The sequence below is a fragment of the Amphiprion ocellaris genome, chromosome 20 (assembly GCF_022539595.1).
Source record: "Amphiprion ocellaris isolate individual 3 ecotype Okinawa chromosome 20, ASM2253959v1, whole genome shotgun sequence".
Classification (NCBI taxonomy): Eukaryota; Metazoa; Chordata; class Actinopteri; family Pomacentridae; genus Amphiprion; species Amphiprion ocellaris.
Genome location: NC_072785.1, coordinates 17,280,265 through 17,298,924, shown reverse-complemented (window position 1 = coordinate 17,298,924; position 18,660 = coordinate 17,280,265). Strand labels below are relative to the sequence as shown.

The following is an 18,660-nucleotide window of genomic DNA, read 5'->3' as shown; positions in this document are numbered from 1 at the left end:
CGCCTGTGCCAGGGATCAACTAGATTAAAGGAGGCTCCAAAGTGAGCTATTAATCATTTCAAGTTATTCTGCTGAATCTTTAGAGGGAGGGAGGCTAATCTCTAATTTGGCTAGAAACAAATCGACAACAGCGAGCATTCAACTAAATGAAGCTCATTTAGAGCAATGCAGTGCAGGAGCAGTCTTTAACTTCACACACAAACACTTAAACAGAGAGAAGGAAATAAAGATATTAGAATTGCACCATACAGAGGTAGATCTTTTTTGTTTTGCCAGCATATGGGTGCACAATTGGGTCAGGAGATAAGAAAGCCCCTGTGGACTGTGGACAGATGCAATCCATCTCCGACTGTGTTGATGTCCTCCCCCATCTCGTCTCTCCCTCAGGCACGCAGGGATCAGACAGTGACCTGTGGAAAAACAGCCGTGCCTTTAGGATGCAGATGATGAAGAGGAGAGGAGGATGCCTGGATGGTAGAATGTTTCCTCCACTGCTTTCCTGGCATCTGCTATCATTAGTTATCATTAGGCAGATCACAGTCAAAAAGATGTGTGGCTCAGTGGGTTGTATAGGAAAGCCATTATATTTTGGCTGTAGTGTTAAAGGTCACACGCTTCATTGATCTTAGTGAAGTTTCAACTGCGTATATAATTAAAAAGTTAATAATGCATACACCTGCAATTATTTCTAATAGACTTTTGTGATTTGATCAATAACGTATATGGCAAAAAAAAAAAATCAATATGAAAGAACTTCAATATGCGCACACACCTGCAGTTTCTTTGTGCCTGCGTGTATGTTAATGTGTGAGTCTGTGACATAAAAAAAAATATGGCTACTCTGTAAACTTTGTGCAGGTCAGCGATTCGGCGGTTATGATGAGCCAGGTGTCTGTCCTTTGGCCAGCTGCCTGGAAATGGCATTAGATGGGACTGTCAGGCAGGGCGGAAGGTGGACGGGCGGGTGTGTGTGTGGAACAGACGTGGTGGGATTTTCATGAAACGCATCAATCATGCGGCTGAGATACAGCTCTGGTCCAGTAGCAAAATCATTTTCAGCATGAGAGCTGCATTATGACAAATGTCAATATGAAATATAGAGGGGGAGGGTCGTCTGTCTATTATCCGCTAACCAGCCTGTGCTGCTGCACAGGGCACAGCGTTAGCACAGAGGTCATCTCATCACATCACACTGGATGCTGCTATCATTGCATGGCTCCATATTCATTTATTATTCATTTTTATTTGCATCTGTCTTTTATTTATTGCTTCTATGTTTTGTCTTGAATTTACCAATCTGGTGTAAGAATACTCCTAGCACACATTTCTGTTTGTTCTACATAGTTCACAAGCAAATTGGGTTTAGCGGAATAAATCAGACCAGTTAAAACTGTATATAGATAAAATTTTGCTTTTTTATCCACCCATAGTTAACATACATTCCTGGTGGGTCCAGTTTATTAGACTTTAAATGGTGTGGCCAAATCAACAGCATAGGACTGAATCAGTTTTCTGCTGTGATTTTATGGATATAAGCCAGTGCTATAGTATAAATGACAGAAAATACCTACAGTTTAAAGTCATACATTGGCAGCAACCAGATTTTATTAGTTTATCTCTCTGGTGTTTTGATGGGAGCTCATGAGGCAGATCAGCACCGGATTAAAACCAGTGGAGACTTTCCACCCAGCCAGGACAGGCGCCTAATGCCCAGCAAATAATTCCCCAATATACGCACGCACACACCCATACGAAGGTCTGAGCGAAAAAACATCTGTCACTTCAGTGGTCTGCTTATCTGGCCCAGCCATGTCAGTGCTCTCCCATGTGAGCACAAAGGCAGCGGTGGTGTTTTATGTTCTGCAGATGAGTTTGCTGATAGCCACACTGCTTCAGCCTCAACGCTGCTCAAACACTGAGAGAGCCGGCAGTGGTGATAACTGTCACTGTCACTTCTAGCTAAAACACACACAAAAGGCAAGCCATTGAGGGTAATTAATGGTTTGTGTGACACATACAACCGCACAAAAACAGGATTTGGCTCCACTGGTGGGACTGAACACCACCATCGCACACACACTGCCTTCTAACACTTTCTCTCCTGCCCCCACACCTTCCAAAACGGACCCCTCCAAGCCACCCGGCCACCTCCTCCCATCTCTCCTCCCCCTCCCTCTCTCACACTCTGTGGTCTAAGCTGCATGCTCACTGTCCCGAAACATGATGAACCATTCAGCCCTATGGGAATTTCTCCTCCCAGCTTGCTAGCGTCAGCTACATCTGTGCCTGTCAGCCAGAGTAGTTCCAATGGCAGCAGCAGCGGCAGCAGCAGCAGTTACTTGGCTCAGGCATCAGGCTGCCTCTCAGTGACATTCTGCTTCAACTTGACTGAGAGGCAGCACTGTTCGTCCCTCTCAGCTCAGACCGGGAGGAAAAGTTCTCTCTTGTCCTCCGTCATTGGCTCAAGAGCAGATTCCTCTTTAATGTATGAATGACTGAGGAAGGATGCCCTGCAACATGAGGATACGCTTCTCATCTGGACAAACGAGGACCGTTTTGGATGGCTGAGAGGAGCGTGATGCTGCACTGTCCGTCTCTTGAGCAGGGATGACCAAAGCCTCCTGGTGTCCACCCTCCTCCTACTCTTTATCATCTTTCTCCTCCGTGTCTGTGCTGACACTTTTCCTCCAAACCCCTTTGGCATGCAAGGGTCAAGTCAGCAGGATTTCTCATCCTCCACAGTCCTCTCTCCAACTGTGTTGTGATCCTGTTCCTCGGTACCGCACTTGACCCGAAGGCTCTCCAGGCAGAACAAAGGGATTAACTATGAACTTTGCTCTCACCAGGGGACACAGTCTTCCTTTATATAGACGACTGTGAGATCTGATTAAAGTCAACCGTGAGTACATTAATCTTTTTTCCTTTCTTTACATCAGTGGCTTGTTTCACAGTCTCCAGAGAATCATGACTGATTGAATGTGCACTTTTTGATTAATGCACAAAGGCATGACCTGGATTTAAGAAGAAACAGCGTCATGTGTGCACAAGTGCATGTCTGAGAGGTCTCAGCATGTATTTTTAATGTAGCCTTTTACCTTAATGAAAGCAGCAGAGGATGTGCTCCTGAAAAGATGTTTGGGCATGTGTTCTTCTGGAAAACTTGCTGTATAGAAAAGTACTATACACTGGACTGCTTAAGTATCTATTTAGCCTCGCATCAGTCTTAAATTCTAACCACTAAATGTTGATAAAATTCTTGCAGAAATTGAGAATGTAAGTCAATAAACATGTCGCCTCTTCACGTAGTCATATATTTATTTCCCCTTCATTCTGTCTCTTGTGAGTCTTAACCTCAGCTTCACATCTGCTGTTATAACCTTCATCCATCCCTCACAAATTTCTATGAACCCTCTTAATCTCTCAGTAGTACACCCAGTATGAAAGCACTATCATATTTCTGTCACACGCTGTCTCCCCTGAGCTCTTAGATCTCCTTTTTCAGAGCCACCTTTCAAATACCTAATAGAAAAAAAATCTGAAAATGATTTTAATTGCACTAGCACAGTAGTGAAATCTTAAATTTATTCATTCTAGTTGAATTTTTGAAAAGAGGTCATTTCAATTCTCTCAGAAAATCAATTGATATTTTCTCTCCAATGCTGAGACTTCTCTTCCCCTCCTTTCTATGATTAACTAGAAATGACAAAACAGAAAAGGATTAAGCAGTGAAGCGTGATTTTAACGAGTCCGTCCAGTCCCCACAGATCCTGCGAGGTGCTGGAACAGATGTAAAAAGGTGCTGGTGCTCTTAAAAAAAATCCTGGAAATGGTTGTCACAAATCAATAGTGGTTTAGTGGCTTTGGAAAAAATCGTTACTGTAGACTAGTTAACCAACCAAATATAATTAACAGTTTTTGTAAAAAGTGTAAATGTTAACTTGGGAGTTGTCAAGCTGCAATGTATAGAAACCTGAGCCAGTCACCCATGTGTTTGTGTGCTTTGTGTTCCCTGAACTGCTTAGCCTCCAATACCTTTTGTTTTGCAGGAAAATGTAATATCAGCACTGAGGAAACCAGAGGCGCAAACGAATGCAGCCTTATATTTAGAAAACTCTTTGCACAGGAGCACAAATGAGTTTAGACCCAGATCATTATCCAAATGATGGGGCATTAATGAAATGTTGTTGATGCTCATAAAACAGAACTCCTACAGGCGTTGAGTGTTTTATTCCCTTCAGCAGCTGCCATATCCGCTGTGGGGTCCATAAGCAGATCATAATATTCATCTAATGGTCATATTTATCACTTCTCATCAGAGAGGAGATGCAATTTAGGTTTATATTGAAATCACAACGGAGAAACACATCAAGAACTGAATGTACAAAAAGGAGAGGTAGGCATTACAAAATATACCTCTCGTGTTTTCCTTTACCTGACTTTGTCTTTGATCAGCAACGGTTGCATTCCACTGTTTTGCCACTACCACTGAAACATTGATGAATATTTCAGATTGCATGTTTTGAAGCAGCTCTTAATATGAACATTTGTAATCCTCTTTCTTTCTCCTTCAGTGCCTGACACACAAAACGATTCCAGCAATATCTCAGGTCCCCTTCCTGAACGTCACATATGCAGGGTTCTTAAGCATGGGTCAGTGGGCTGACTACAGGATGCATGAACTATTGTGCCAAGCAGCTCTGGGCTGATTTGCACATCATACATACTCACCACACAGACACATATGGTGTCCTTTGCCTTCTTTGCTTTGACTCGCCTCTCTGTTAGACTCCCCTTCTTCTTCAGTAGGTCGCTCTCATCTTCTTTGCCTTTTGTACGCACATGCCTCACACATACACACACGCGCAAACACACTATTGGCTTTCTTGTTTTTTGCTGTGCATAGCGTTTGGGTAGCAACCAAAGGAGAACGTAAAGAAAGGTTACATATGACTGCGAGGGCCAGCGCATGGAGCTGCAGCAGAGGAGCACTGATGGCCAGCTGCCAGAGGACTCGCAGCCTTCAGCATGCCCACCTCTGCACCCAGTATGGAGGCCCAGTGTGGATTTGTGCTACTTGTCTTCACCCACCAACTGGGCACCTTTAATCACTGGATCAGTGACCATTACTTATGCATACTGAGCTAACACGATATTTCAGAGGGCAGTCTGATACTCAGGATGTATAGGTAATGAGGGAGAGTTTCTTGGCAGCAGCATCAAGATTTCTTTGCACCACTGTTTGGCACTTATTCATTGTAAGGACCTCTGCTGTAAAATTTTAATGATCATATACTGTACAACCAAATCACATGTACGTTCATCGTGCTATACATTCTGTAGCAATATTGCTTTTTTCCAACTCCCCCCTTTCCTTGTTTTCTTGACCAGATAGCGTCACAAAGCTTTTCCCCTCTGTGCCTCACATTTGATATGAAACCGTACTCATAAAAAGCCCCAAAACAGGCCACAACAGGCCATATTCACTATTTATAGTGATGCAGAGTCCATGTTTACCCCTCACTCTGAGTTCTGAGTGTACCATTAAAGCGCTTCCTGCTTCGATTTAGAAGCTATTAGCAAGCTTGACTTGTTCGGCCTCATGAGGTCAAGAGGTAGAACAAGTCTGTACTTAGTATGTATTTGTTTCATGTGGGTAGGTATTAGTCATGTTATGGGGACCTGAATGTGTTTACACAGTGGCATCATGGGGGCTTTTCTTTTTTTGACAGCTGTTTTCAACAAAGAAAATAGATCAAAGCTCTAAGATGTTACTGTGGTGAAGCAGTAAAGAGTCCCTCAGGAATTGGTGGAGACCAAAACAGAGCTAAAAGAAAATTACCAGGTTGCCAGAAACATGAGTTGAAATACAAGATATTGTTGATCTATAGCTGCTACTTGCTAAGAAGTTCACCATATCAGCAGAAAGGTAATTCTATGTTCATACTGCAACTTAATTCTCTTGCCCTCTAGCACCAAAAAAATCAGTTAAGTCAATTGAGTCAGCAAACCACAAGCTCATCTACAAAGTTTAATAATGTAGATTTTCATCTACAGTATTAAACATCATTATATAGATTTAGGGGTTCAAGGATTCAAGGATATTTATTGTCATTGATTTTGTGCAAAAAAAGGTGGCAAATTTTGGCACTTCCCAAAAAACAAAAACAACATAGTATAACAAACACAGCTGTATAAAACAGGTATTAAATATATGTGTGTGTGTGTGTGTGTGTGTGTGTGTGTGTGTGTGTGTGTGTGTGTGTGTATATATGCATGTATATATATATATATACACACACACACACACACACACACACACACACAAATAAATAGAAACAAGTATTTAAAAGTGGAAAAGTGTAGTAGTGCAATGAGCTGCAACATCTGCTGTAAAGTGTCTGATTCGAGTAAAATGCTCAGTATGAAATGGTTATATATTTAATGCACATTTTAATTTAATGTTCAAAGACCATTTAAATAATGTTCCAATATGGTTCAGATTTAACAAGTGCAACTATCTGAGGATGGGTGGGGGATGTTGTCAGGGATGCGGATTATTTTGCATGATAGCAAAGGCAGAACATTCTCAAACCAACATTTAAAAAAGGTTTTCAGGCTGTTTTTGTGGACTCGGGACAGATTTTTATTTTTTGGTAAAAACATTGCTGCGTCTCTGTAATTTAGCATAGCATATTAACAAAGGTAGAACATTTTGCCTACGATTTGCTCGAGATGTTTATTGAGGTAACATATTATTGGATGTTGCTCAACCTTCCCACATTGTTATACAAGGTTACATCATTTCAAAGGAGGACACTATCAATGCAACATTTGCAAATGTTTTAAGAATGTTAGAGCATAATGGTCTAACGTTGTCATCAATCAATTTTAAAATGGCTTTAGAGAACATTATTTATATTGAATACTGAAAAGCATTCAGGGTGCTAACAGAAAAACTTCATCAACTTCAGCAATTAGCAATAAGTACAGTGGAAGCCAATGGGAATGTCAGTTCAAACAAACTAAAACACTGTCTTAAATAGCATCAGATCTAGTGTTAGATGACCAAAGTGTCATCTTTTCACACCTGGAGCCAAATTTTGTGGAAATCCATTGTTCATCTCATGACGGCGCTATCAGGGAGTTGATTGAAAATATGAAAGTCTGTAAAAACATGTTGGTAATCCATCTCATTTTTTTTTTTTGACTTTTCTCCCAACGTAATTGAAAGAACCCTACTGTAGCCATTTCAAAGAGAGTATCAATGTTGACTTTGCAAGAACATTCTGTGCTCTAAGTGGAAAAAGAAATCTAGCTTTGGAAATTACAGTGCCATTAAGGGAAGAAGAACTCTGGATTTTCCTGTGGAGTCATGGCACCCTTTATGCCGAACGGTGTAATGATGTGGGGAATTGAGTGATGTGATATGAAATGCCATTCTATAACAAGATGAGGGACAATCCAAGTCCCGCAGGAGGACCCCCACAGTAACTGGAATGTTATTTGTGTGGGCCTCAGGCTGCCACTGGCTCTCCTGCTAATCTGGCACCGTCAAAAGAATGGCAATGAGTGAGAAAGTTATTTTCAAGTGTGGAGTTGCGATCATGTCCAAAATTTTGCATTTTGGACAGCGAGAAATCTTCCACATGAACTCAGGATGCAAAATTTTTTTCAGATAGTTTGGGATAATAAGAGATGGATTGGGGAGGGTAATAGTGTCACCACACAGCAAGGAGGTTCTGGGTTTGTACCTGCTTATCGGCCTTTCTGTGTAGAGTTTGCATGTTGTCTCTGTGACTTTGTGGGTTTTCCTGCTGTACTTCAAAGAAAAAAAAGTAGGTCAATTGATGATTCTAAATTAAAGGATATAGCTTATAGATGGACTGAGGCTGATAAAAACAGCAGTTTTTATGGGGGGAAAGTAACTAAAAAGTGTTCTTATTGCTTTCTCTTAAGTCAACTTTCTGTTTTTGCACCAATGGGGGAGTGGACTGTAACATTATCACCCCTTAAGAGAACCAGACTTATACTAAATAACCTCAGATTCTCTGTTTAGTACCATAGAGAAGATTTAGATAACTTTCTGAACTTCCATTAAGTTTTCTGAAGCTGGCTCTGCTCTCTTGATACACACAACATGTTTTCCTAAGCTGTGTATTAATATGGGCACTCTTACAAGCCCAGTGTGTGTGTAAAGGAAAGGCCAGTGTTGGTCAGCTGGGGTGTGAATGTGTGCATGTGCAGTAGGTTTGAGAGCCCATTTCCCCAACATGGTGCTATTTGTCATCTTGTCCTTGCTTTTCTATGGCAATATTTCAGCCATAGGGCTTAAGGGGTGATATGTAAAGCTTCTTACATGTGTGCCAGTGCTCTGGCTGATAGCCTGAAGGTTCAATTGCCGTAGCCCACATGGAGGATTTTCTCTGTAGAGGTGCTCTGCCCCTGAGTTCATTGTTGCTCTGAACATCCCTCGGGGTGGATTTATGCCTCTGCTGCACTGGTCATTTTCAATGATAAGTAATAACTCTGAATGCAAACATAAAATTTTAGAGTTTTGGAAGGTCTTACACAGGACACAGATACACAGTAACACAGTGTTTCCCTAATTTTAAGCAGAGAAAGTGTCACGGCTGTAAATGCCAGCGCCATGGTGCCCAGTTGGCTGAAATATTTCCTGAGGGAGAGGAGTGTTAGTGGCACAGTGCTACACAGAGACTAGTAACCACCCGCCCAAATGCTGCAGTCTAAATGAATGTGTACAAATCTGTAATGATCACTACTGCACATGTACTGAAATTAAGGGGATCTAAAGTTGCTTCAGCACATTTATTAAAAACCTTCAAGCTGAGAGTGACAGCACATGGACATGAACAACAACATAGCAAGCCATAGTTACTTCATGTGGTCTTATTTCAAACACACACATCCAGGTTGACATGGATGTCAACTTGTTATTTATTGTCGTGTCTACCGTCAAACAATGAAATGTGCATTCACAGCACTGACTTAACACCTGAGAGTGAGGGGACTATATGTACTGTACGCTACGCTTCTATATGTGTAGAGTTCTTGCTGCCCTCTACAGGAGCAGGAGAACTGGGGAGGGGTTCTATGTGAGTACATTCCCTCCTCAGTAACACCTGCACCGTTGCACTGAGCATGGATGTGAAAACAAAGGTGATTAAACACGGCGCTGACTAGTGATGGATCCGTTCTGCTGTACGGGTCACTCACCATTCCTGAGCTCATGTTAGCAGCAGGCTGAACCAAACTGATGACAGAGAAGGGAGAATATTGCAAGGCATTTTTGAAGCTCGCCACACAGAAAATGTTTGCTCATTTTGCTTATTTTAATACAGTCCCTGCGAAAATAGCAATTTAATGCATGAAATTAGCTGGCAGTTAGTTTGAAACATGGGCAAACATTTAGATGTTTCAGCAACCTCAAACCTCGACCCGACTTGCATCTGTCATTTTAAACACTTTCAATAAATATCACTGACTGAATGTCCAATATTAGCACCCTTATAGTACACCCAAGTTAATTTATTTGATAGACAATGCTCATATCAAAGTGTTATTGCATGTATTTTTTTCTTATAGTACCACATTTCTACATGCATCTTGAGGGAAATTAGAAGGTCCATTGGTGGAGATACGAATAGCAATAGAAAGAAAATTACACTAAATTTGTGTCTTCATTTGATTAGTCTCTGTGGATGCTACTGTAGAATATGTCAGATCAAGACATACAGTACAGATGTTTATGTATGATGTATGCAGTCACTGATTGGATGCAACATTTCATAATGATATAATGACTTTCCCATGAGTACTCTTTGATTCACTCGTTCTCCAGCCAATTCGTTTTCATCCAAAATACACGAAATTGATATTCACCATAGAAAATGACCCTTTACCGTTTGTTTTTCAGCTTTTTGTACAATGCATGTAGGTGTACACAGAAAATGAATGGATCAGTGATATTTCCTGTAAACATACACACACATATCAAAACAGGTACATTTAAAATAATAAAGCATTTACATACTTACAAAGTATTTACATATGTATTTACAAAGAAGCATCACAAGATGTCAGGTTCTTGCCATCAATCACAGTTTGCATACATTTCTAGACAAGTTGCTGTAAAGCCAGCAAACACCTGCAACACACAGATGACCAGACCAGAATATTCATTCTCTAAAACTGCATAGCTGAATAAACAAACAAAATATCATCACTTGTTTGTTGAAGAATTTTAGTTTCATCACAAACTAGAATAATCATCCCATTCATTTTTTAAACAAATGGCTGTCTTAGTCAACTATAAGCTGAGCTCATGTACTGTATTATGACAGCACAGAATTAGAGCAAGAAATGTAATTATGTAATGGCCTGGATTTTTGAAATGTGCCACAGATGTTTGCAGTCATAGCCTAAAACAGTCCATATGGGTATACACTCACATGAGCTTGAACTACTTGCTAGAACTGCAGTATAAGCCATATCAAAAAAGAAAGTCAGCTGAATGCTATTCTGTATTGTATAGCACACAGAGGTTTTACATTTAGCCATCAATAATACATTCTTTAAGTTTTTCACCTTTACCATAAATGTCAGTTCTGGCTATTCCATGCCCAACATGCTGATTTGATGCCATCTTGTGGCAGAGATAAAGAACAACTTTTCTTTTCTTTCCAGGAGACCTTCCTGGAAATGACAAATCCAAACACACCTGTCATGGTTGGATGCCAATAAACACAAGGACCATGGAAAGAGAAATCATGGTGAACTCCACAGTAAATACCAGTACGATGGACGTCCAGTTGGTCACCCACAGTCTCTGGGAGGTGATCACCATCGCGACTGTGTCGGCGATAGTCAGCCTCATCACCATAGTGGGGAATGTTCTTGTAATGCTCTCCTTTAAGGTCAACAGCCAACTGAAGACAGTGAATAACTACTACCTACTGAGTCTGGCAGCTGCTGACCTCATCATAGGTGTTTTCTCCATGAATCTGTACACCTCTTATATACTGATGGGCTACTGGGCCTTGGGAAACCTCGCCTGTGATCTGTGGTTGGCTCTAGACTATGTAGCCAGCAACGCCTCGGTCATGAACCTGCTGGTGATCAGCTTCGACAGATATTTCTCCATCACCAGGCCTCTGACCTACAGGGCCAAACGGACTCCCAAACGAGCTGGGATCATGATTGGTTTAGCCTGGCTGGTGTCCCTCATTCTGTGGGCCCCACCCATTCTCTGCTGGCAGTACTTTGTTGGGAAAAGGACTGTTCCTGAGAGGCAATGCCAGATCCAGTTTTTCTCAGAGCCTGTAATAACTTTTGGGACGGCAATCGCAGCCTTTTACATCCCTGTATCAGTCATGACCATCCTCTACTGTCGAATCTACAAGGAGACAGAAAAGAGGACGAAAGATCTTGCGGAGCTTCAGGGGATTAACTATTCTACAGACTCTGGGGTGGCTCAGCCTCAGAAGACCATCATCAGGTCCTGTTTTAGCTGTAAACTAAGATCAGCTTCGCATGACAGAAACCAGGCCTCGTGGTCGTCCTCTAGCAGGAGCAATGCTGCCAAATCAGCAGCCACCACCAATGATGAGTGGTCCAAAGCTGGCCAGCTCACCACCTTCAACAGTTATGCCTCCTCAGAGGACGAGGACAGGCCGGTGTCTCCTGGAGGCTTCCAGGCGTCCTCCTTCAGGAACCAGGCCTGTGAGGCCAGCAGGAGTGGAGTGGGCAGTGAGAGCGAGCAGCTCAGCAGCTATGATGAAGACAGTTTCTTTCAAACGCCGCCCAAAAGCAGCTCTCAGAGGAGCAGCAAGTGTGTGTCGTACAAGTTTAAACCTGTGGCCAAAGATACTGTGGAACACCAAAGCAAAAATGGAGACACTAAAATGGCCTCTTCAACGTTCTCCTCGGCTGAATCCATGAGCGCTCCATCCACCTCCTCGACCTCTAAACCCATAGACGCTACTCTAAAAAACCAGATCACTAAGAGGAAGAGGATGGTGCTGATCAAGGAGAGGAAAGCAGCTCAGACTCTCAGCGCCATCCTGCTGGCCTTCATCCTAACATGGACGCCTTATAACATCATGGTGCTGATTTCCACCTTCTGCTCAGATTGCATCCCCCTCTCCCTCTGGCATCTGGGCTACTGGCTGTGCTACGTCAACAGCACCGTCAATCCCATGTGCTATGCCCTTTGCAACAAGACTTTTCAAAAGACCTTTCGCATGCTCTTACTCTGCCAGTGGAAAAAGAAAAGGATTGAGGAAAAACTATACTGGTACGGACAAAACCCTGTGGTCAGCTCCAAACTGACATGATGTGTTTTTTTTTTTTTTTAAAGATGGTGTATTAATATGGCTATAAATCGTATGTTCTTGGCTTTATGAACTTGAATCCTACATATTAGGTGATATGAAAGATAAAAATATTATATCAAGAGGCTGGTACATCTTCTAGTGTTGCTCATTAATCAGTAGGTCTGCTGTAGTGTATGTTAATTGCTGCTAAAACTGTGGAAATGGAAGAACATTATACAACTGTACTACTATTATAAGTGACACTGTACATAGGTTCTAAAATATAAATGTTTTTTCCCTCCAAATTGATGCTCATGTGCACACAATGCCATTGATTAACACAGATTACTTTGTATTGTACTGTCTTTGTAGTCCATGTTGGTATCTGTACATCATGAAATTATTTCAATCTAATAACTTACACAATTGGTTTAAAAAATACCATTTTCAAAATGAAGTTGACACCCAAAATATCACAACACATGCAGATCTCTTTAATTCTCTTAGTATTGTCTTGACAATGCACATTTAGCAAATGCTATTTTATTTTGAAGGGCTAATACATGTCGTCCTGATGTCAGACTCTGCTTGCAAAGTCAAGGTTATGACTTGATGATAAACTGAAGCCTTTTCACGCGTGCCATTGTCATATTTGTCAGATAAATAAATACAGATTACATCATTGTTTTCGCATTACATGTTATGCATTTTCTGTCGTACAAAATCCCACTGGAAAATAAAGTTAGATTTCTAATACATGAGTTAAACTACAAGCAACAGTCAAAAAACAAACCTGTTAATTATTTAATCCTAACTACATAACTAACTTTCTAACAGTGTCAGTGTTTACATGGGAAACAGTACACAATGTTTCTGAAAATGTATTACTTCTCATCCTCAGGATATTTTCTTTTTCTTTGAAATGCAGCGTCGGTTTTCTTGGAATTACTGTAGCTGAATCAATATGTCATCATATTCTTATTGTATTTCTGGCAAACTTGTACCGTGCAAAAAATGCTGTTTGTTTGTGAGGTGTTTCTTTCTGTGAGCATTGGATGGAAGACGAGATCCAAAAGTTATTTTACTACTATGTGTCATAAGCTATATTGTCTTGAAACAATTTTCTTTGTAACTGTGATAAACCAGACGTCTGCACTTGCAATTTGTGGAATGAAATTGATGCTTTGCTTCAAGCATATTGACATGGTGGAAACAAAGCTAGAGCTAAAAACTGTACTGCAATTTTATACTGTGTTTAAAGTTTGTGATAAAGTTTGGATTTCTTTTCAGTATTTTGTGATCATGTCCATGCATTTCAGAATAAAATGTGGTGAACTGAACGTCCAACGTAAGAGCTATTATCAGAAAATAACCGATTTTGGTGTTTGACGGAAAGATAATCTTGAAAGAAACTAAAACCAGGCACAAATAACGTGAGAGAATGATGTCCTTTAAAGCTCATCCTTCTTGCAGTCTCCACTTGGAATCAGTTTTATTGTGTCTGAAGGTCTCACCATCATCCATGCATATTTACACAGCCGCTCCTTGTTGCAGTCCTTTTGCCAGTAGATGACATTTCTGCGGTTTAGATTGGCACCAGCGCAGGCGTCGTACCACCAACCTCCTCCTGGAACCCCTTGAAACTCCAGTTTGGCACAGTTTTGGAAGTAATTGTCATTGTCTCTGTCTTTAGTGGTGAACTTCTGATTGTCATGCAGGTAGTTTTCTGTGTCCAGGGTCAGAGCATCTATAGCTGTACCCTCGAACAAACCCAGCCTCAGCCTGTATGCTGATGACTCATCCTCCACCAGGAATGGATCGTACTCCCCCGTCTTGGTGATGGCATCTTGGTCCACGAGTTTCACTCCTAGTTTATAGCGTCCAGGGCCGCGGGTGAGCTGATGAAGGTGTTCATTCCCAAGCCAGTGATCCCCAGTAACATCCCCGAAGCCGTCTTTGTATTCAGCCCAGGTGCGATCGAAATTCACGCTACTATTAATGGTGATATGCTGCACCACCGTCCAGCCTCCCTCCTGCATGGAACAGTAAGCAACGATGGGGGAGTCACCTGGCTGGATGAGGTACACACCGTCTCTGGCCTGACCTGAAGAAGCCATCAGCATTTCATAGCAGTCTCTGGGCAGCGCTGTTGGACAAATACACATCTCAGTCATGGCTGAAGTAATGGAAGGTAATTTCACTCACTGATAATGATGTCTCTCCTCTGTCATAACTGCAAAAGACTGCTGGTGAGTGAGATGCAGGAAGTATGTCCTTAGATCAAATTTATATCCATCTGATGCTAAAGTGATTTGAAGCAGTATTTTGACATCTGGGTGAAGATAAATTTAGGGGGACAAACTTCAAACAACGCACAGCAGGACAAAGAAGGTTTTAGGCTCGCTGCTTTTTTCTGTCTTTATTTCATCAATTTCTTGCCAAGAATTACGTGAGAAGATCGATACCACTCTTATGCCTGTCTATTAAATATGAAACAACAGCATTGAGTTAGTTAACTTCGCAATAACTGGAAACAGAGTGAAACAGTTCACCTGAATGTGTCTAAAAGTCACCAAATCAGCCTACCTGCACCTCCTAAAACCACTAATTAACATGTTATGTTTTGCTATAATAATAATAATAATAATAATAATAATAATAATAATAATAATAATAATAATAATAACTTTACTACAGATTTGACAGATGATGCAAGTCCATGATATACTGAAAAAAAAATAACATGTCAGACAGGCCAAACCAAGCCGGACAAAACAAAGGGAAATTAACAGTTAAAATAGGATGACAAAATTCTAAATGCAATATGTCACTAATAAAAAATACAAATAAAAAAACAAAAAACAAAATGCCTTGAAAAGCAATAAAAAGACAACATCACATGAAAGTGAGCCTATAAAAATGACTGTTAAGACATTATTTAAAAGGAGTCATTATTGCAAGCTTTATCTCCTCAGCTAGGGGTCTCTAATTGAAAAAACAGACTTGCAGTTAGATTTAGGCCTCCGATTTCGAACAGCCAGGAGGGCCCACCACAGGATCTGGCACTGTGATGTTGCTCATTTAGGGTCAGCATTTCTGATACGTAGTTTAGGACAAGACTCAAATGTTTTAAAAGTCATCACTAGAATGTTACAATCAATTCGAATGATGAATGAATCAGTAAAAGAGCCAAAGTGTACAAACGACACTCCAATATATCACCAGGGCTTTTGTGCTGGAATATGGTGTCAGTATTTTCCTTTAGTCCTTAAGAATTATTATGATCAAAGGAAAGAAAGATATAAAATGTTACCTTATGAGATTTATGGCCACTGGTGTGCGGTGTTTTTACCTTCAGATAGAGCAAGGTTGGCTAGTTTCACCTGTTTCTAGTCTCTCCTTGTGTTTTTCTGCAGGTATTTGTGGCTCTGGAGCTGGACTGGTCTCATATGTGGCCATGGTGCCACCAACCTGCCCTGTGTTTGTGTTCTCTTGTTGGTTTTCTGTTTGTTTCTGCTGTATTTTTCTCTTTCCCTTATGACCTCACCCTGACTGGTCGAGGCAGATGGACAACCTCACTGAGCCTGGTTCTGCTGAAGGTCTCTTTCTATTATAAGGGAGTTTTTCCCCTCCACTGTTGCTAATATCTCAGGTTTTTTTTGGATTCCTCTAAATTAATAATCTAAATAAGTCAGGTAAAATATTAGAGTATATATCAATATCATATTACAGAGTTTTATTATTTAAATTAGCCAGGCAAATTTGCATAGTTAATAATATTGTACTAGTTATGGTACAGGATAAACTCCGTACGCCTATCTTGTTTCTCTACTGGGAAACACTTTGGCTCAATAGCTGTTGCATTTCTGCATCTGTAGTCTGCCTTTTTTTTTTTTTTTTTATAAACTTTATTTTAGTTATGATGCTTTCTGGGAATCCTGCACCCCTTTTTTAAAAACAAGTCCTACTTAAGCTATGATAATAATGATAATTATAAAACAGAATACAAAATATGAAAGCTACACAGTGGTAAAGAGCGATGCACATGTCAGGAATTAGTCATTACATTCATGACAACAGCGCAGCAGCACTGTTTCTCAGTGTCTTCTGGGTAAACACGGTAAAATCTTGATCAAATACCAAACTATGGCAACTGTTTGTCTTACTCAGATACACAAATCTCCTCACTAGACACAACATTTGTCATCAATAAGTCACTGAGCAATTTGGGTTTACAGATTGGAATTGGACCCACAGCCACATGGAATTTTCCACACAGATAATCTGAAATACATTCAACATTTTTAGAAGCAATCACATAGTTTCTACACAGAAAGTACATATCGTACCGTACATTACGTGACCAATCAGCAAGTTCAGTGCATTTCATCCTTCAACTATCACAAAATTCATCCCTGATATAAACACCAAAATGCAATGTTAAATTGAAAGTGAAAGTACCTCTCATTCCCTGGTTCAGGACTGAGTTTTGCTCATCTGGGGGAAGAAGATGGAGGTTTTCTGCCTGGAGATGCTCAGTGTTACATCCAGTCACAGTAAGGAGCAGCAAAGCAGCTGCTGACAGCCAGTATCCTGAACACTGCATCCTTCCTGTTTCTCTGCAGTCAAACCAACTAATGATAAAAAGCAGGCAAATATGAGCTTATTATTGATTTAACCGAACACACAAAATAAACTGCCGCAAAGAAATTTAAATTGCTTACAACGAGAAGAGCCACCTGTGTGATGACACAGCGCAGGAATATGTTGTTCTCTGTCCTCGGGTCTTCACCCCCCACACTGAATTTGCCTGCTCTGACTGATTGAAAAGCACCAGAATGCAAACACAACTGCTGACTTCAGATTCAGAGTTCACTGACTGAAGCCTCTCCTGCCCAGTTAAAGCTGGACTTCAGCCTCAGGTTCACATCACAGTGACTGACACCAACCCTTCACTTATCTGTGTCAAATGAGATAAACCCACATGTAAACTCCTATCTGCCTTACTTTAAATCACTTCAACGGTGAATGAGGCCAAAGTCCAGGTGAGACGAAAATGTAGAGGTTCAGCTACTCAACTGGACTTTAACTTCAGATTCAGTAGGATACAGAGTGTACAGTTCTACATAAAGTGTGTATTTTGTACATATTAGTGCTGTCTCTCCCCACTTAGAGAAAGGAAGGGGTTGTCTTTGTTGTAACAAATGTTGATTTTAATACCAGCCACAAATGTAAAAATTTTAAATAGAGACTTTATTAGATTAGTAGAGCATTTCAAAAGACCAGATGCACACAGGATGTCGGCGAATAAAAATCTTACATTCATTCTGACAGTCAACAGAGTCTCCGTAATACAACTTCATAATAATTATAGCAACCTCTTCGGTCACTGAACAGACAATTAAATCAAACTTGTCAGACTCTTATTTTCCTATTGCACATATCGCTCAAGTCCACAGTACAATTAAAAAGGCACTCACTGGAAACAATAGCAGCCACTATCTAAGGTTTCGACAAGGATTCTTTAAATATTCTGGGGGGCTGCTAACAGAGAACGTTGTCATCTTGATTATTAGCGCTGTGAAGTCAGTTGAGACACGAAGGAGTCGATGATCTGAAGGGAAAAAATAATTGTAAGACCAAGTCATTTCATTACAGCATAATAAAATTCTTAAATAAAAGAAAATCTAGTGGTAAATTCTGTATTTCCACTCTGACCTTTGCTATGTCTCCTGCAGCTCCTGGAAATGATCTCAAGTAAGATTCCTGGCGCCAAAACTCCAAAAGCTGCTGGTTGAAAACTTGGAAATTACTGTAACAAATAAATAAGACAAGTTAATAAATGAATAAGGATGCTGATTTACACATTGAATCAAATATTGAAAATAGTGGAAAATGATAGCTAGGACTACAAACTATGCATACACTTACTTATCCAATAGTGGTTTAGAAGATTCACTGCAGCTACTTGCTCTTAGCTCCTTCCACCAGGTTTTCAAAACTGAATTTATCCACTTTAAACCAACAATAAGATACCTATAAGAATAAGAGGCAATCTTAAATTATTAGAATTTTACCAATTATCCTTCTGCTGCACTTATTGGTTGTTCTTCTGCACATGTAATATGTTTTAAACTGCGATAAATCAGTTGCATTGCAAAAACAAAACAGCAGGAATACTTACTCTTCATACGGACTGCTGAGGACTTTCTTAACTAAAGGAAAGAGGTCGACACAACAGCCGATGTTCATCCTGGGAGAATCCTTGTCAATGCTGCAGAGGAATTTAGATTTAAATATCATTTGCTCCATTTCTTATTAGTGTTGC

At 40.5% G+C, this 18,660-nt stretch overlaps 3 protein-coding genes across 5 annotated transcripts in view; 1 reads left to right on the top strand and 2 right to left on the bottom strand.

Moving 5' to 3' along the window:
- Window positions 1-2,225: 2,225 nt before the first annotated feature.
- On the top strand, window positions 2,226-13,672 carry chrm5a (cholinergic receptor, muscarinic 5a). Its single transcript, XM_023297719.3, has 2 exons — window positions 2,226-2,899; window positions 10,705-13,672. The coding sequence occupies exon 2, from the start codon at window positions 10,752-10,754 to the stop codon at window positions 12,351-12,353; it is 1,602 nt and encodes a 533-aa protein (XP_023153487.3). The 5' UTR covers window positions 2,226-2,899; window positions 10,705-10,751; the 3' UTR covers window positions 12,354-13,672.
- zgc:194887 (uncharacterized protein LOC571819 homolog) lies at window positions 12,804-17,448 on the bottom strand. Of its 2 annotated transcripts, none has more exons than XM_023297720.3 (3): window positions 17,057-17,448; window positions 16,794-16,966; window positions 12,804-14,478 (listed from the first exon to the last, which is right to left on the bottom strand). In XM_023297720.3, the coding sequence occupies exons 2-3, from the start codon at window positions 16,936-16,938 to the stop codon at window positions 13,784-13,786; spliced, it is 840 nt and encodes a 279-aa protein (XP_023153488.1). In that variant the 5' UTR covers window positions 16,939-16,966; window positions 17,057-17,448; the 3' UTR covers window positions 12,804-13,783. The 2 variants fall into 2 exon arrangements, with proteins under 2 accessions (XP_023153488.1, XP_035798573.1); XM_035942680.2 differs by having other exon boundaries at window positions 17,072-17,448.
- A 116-nt stretch (window positions 17,449-17,564) lies between these two features.
- Window positions 17,565-18,660, bottom strand: part of LOC111587664 (KATNB1-like protein 1) — a 38,270-nt gene continuing 37,174 nt past the window's right edge. For both annotated transcript variants that reach the window (XM_035942679.2, XM_023297717.3), the window contains exons 7-10: window positions 18,517-18,606; window positions 18,264-18,368; window positions 18,051-18,144; window positions 17,565-17,946 (exon numbers count right to left, since the gene is read on the bottom strand). In XM_035942679.2, coding sequence (XP_035798572.1) covers window positions 17,905-17,946; window positions 18,051-18,144; window positions 18,264-18,368; window positions 18,517-18,606 — 331 coding nt within the window. In that variant the 3' untranslated portion in view covers window positions 17,565-17,904. The remainder of the gene's footprint in view (window positions 17,947-18,050; window positions 18,145-18,263; window positions 18,369-18,516; window positions 18,607-18,660) is intronic.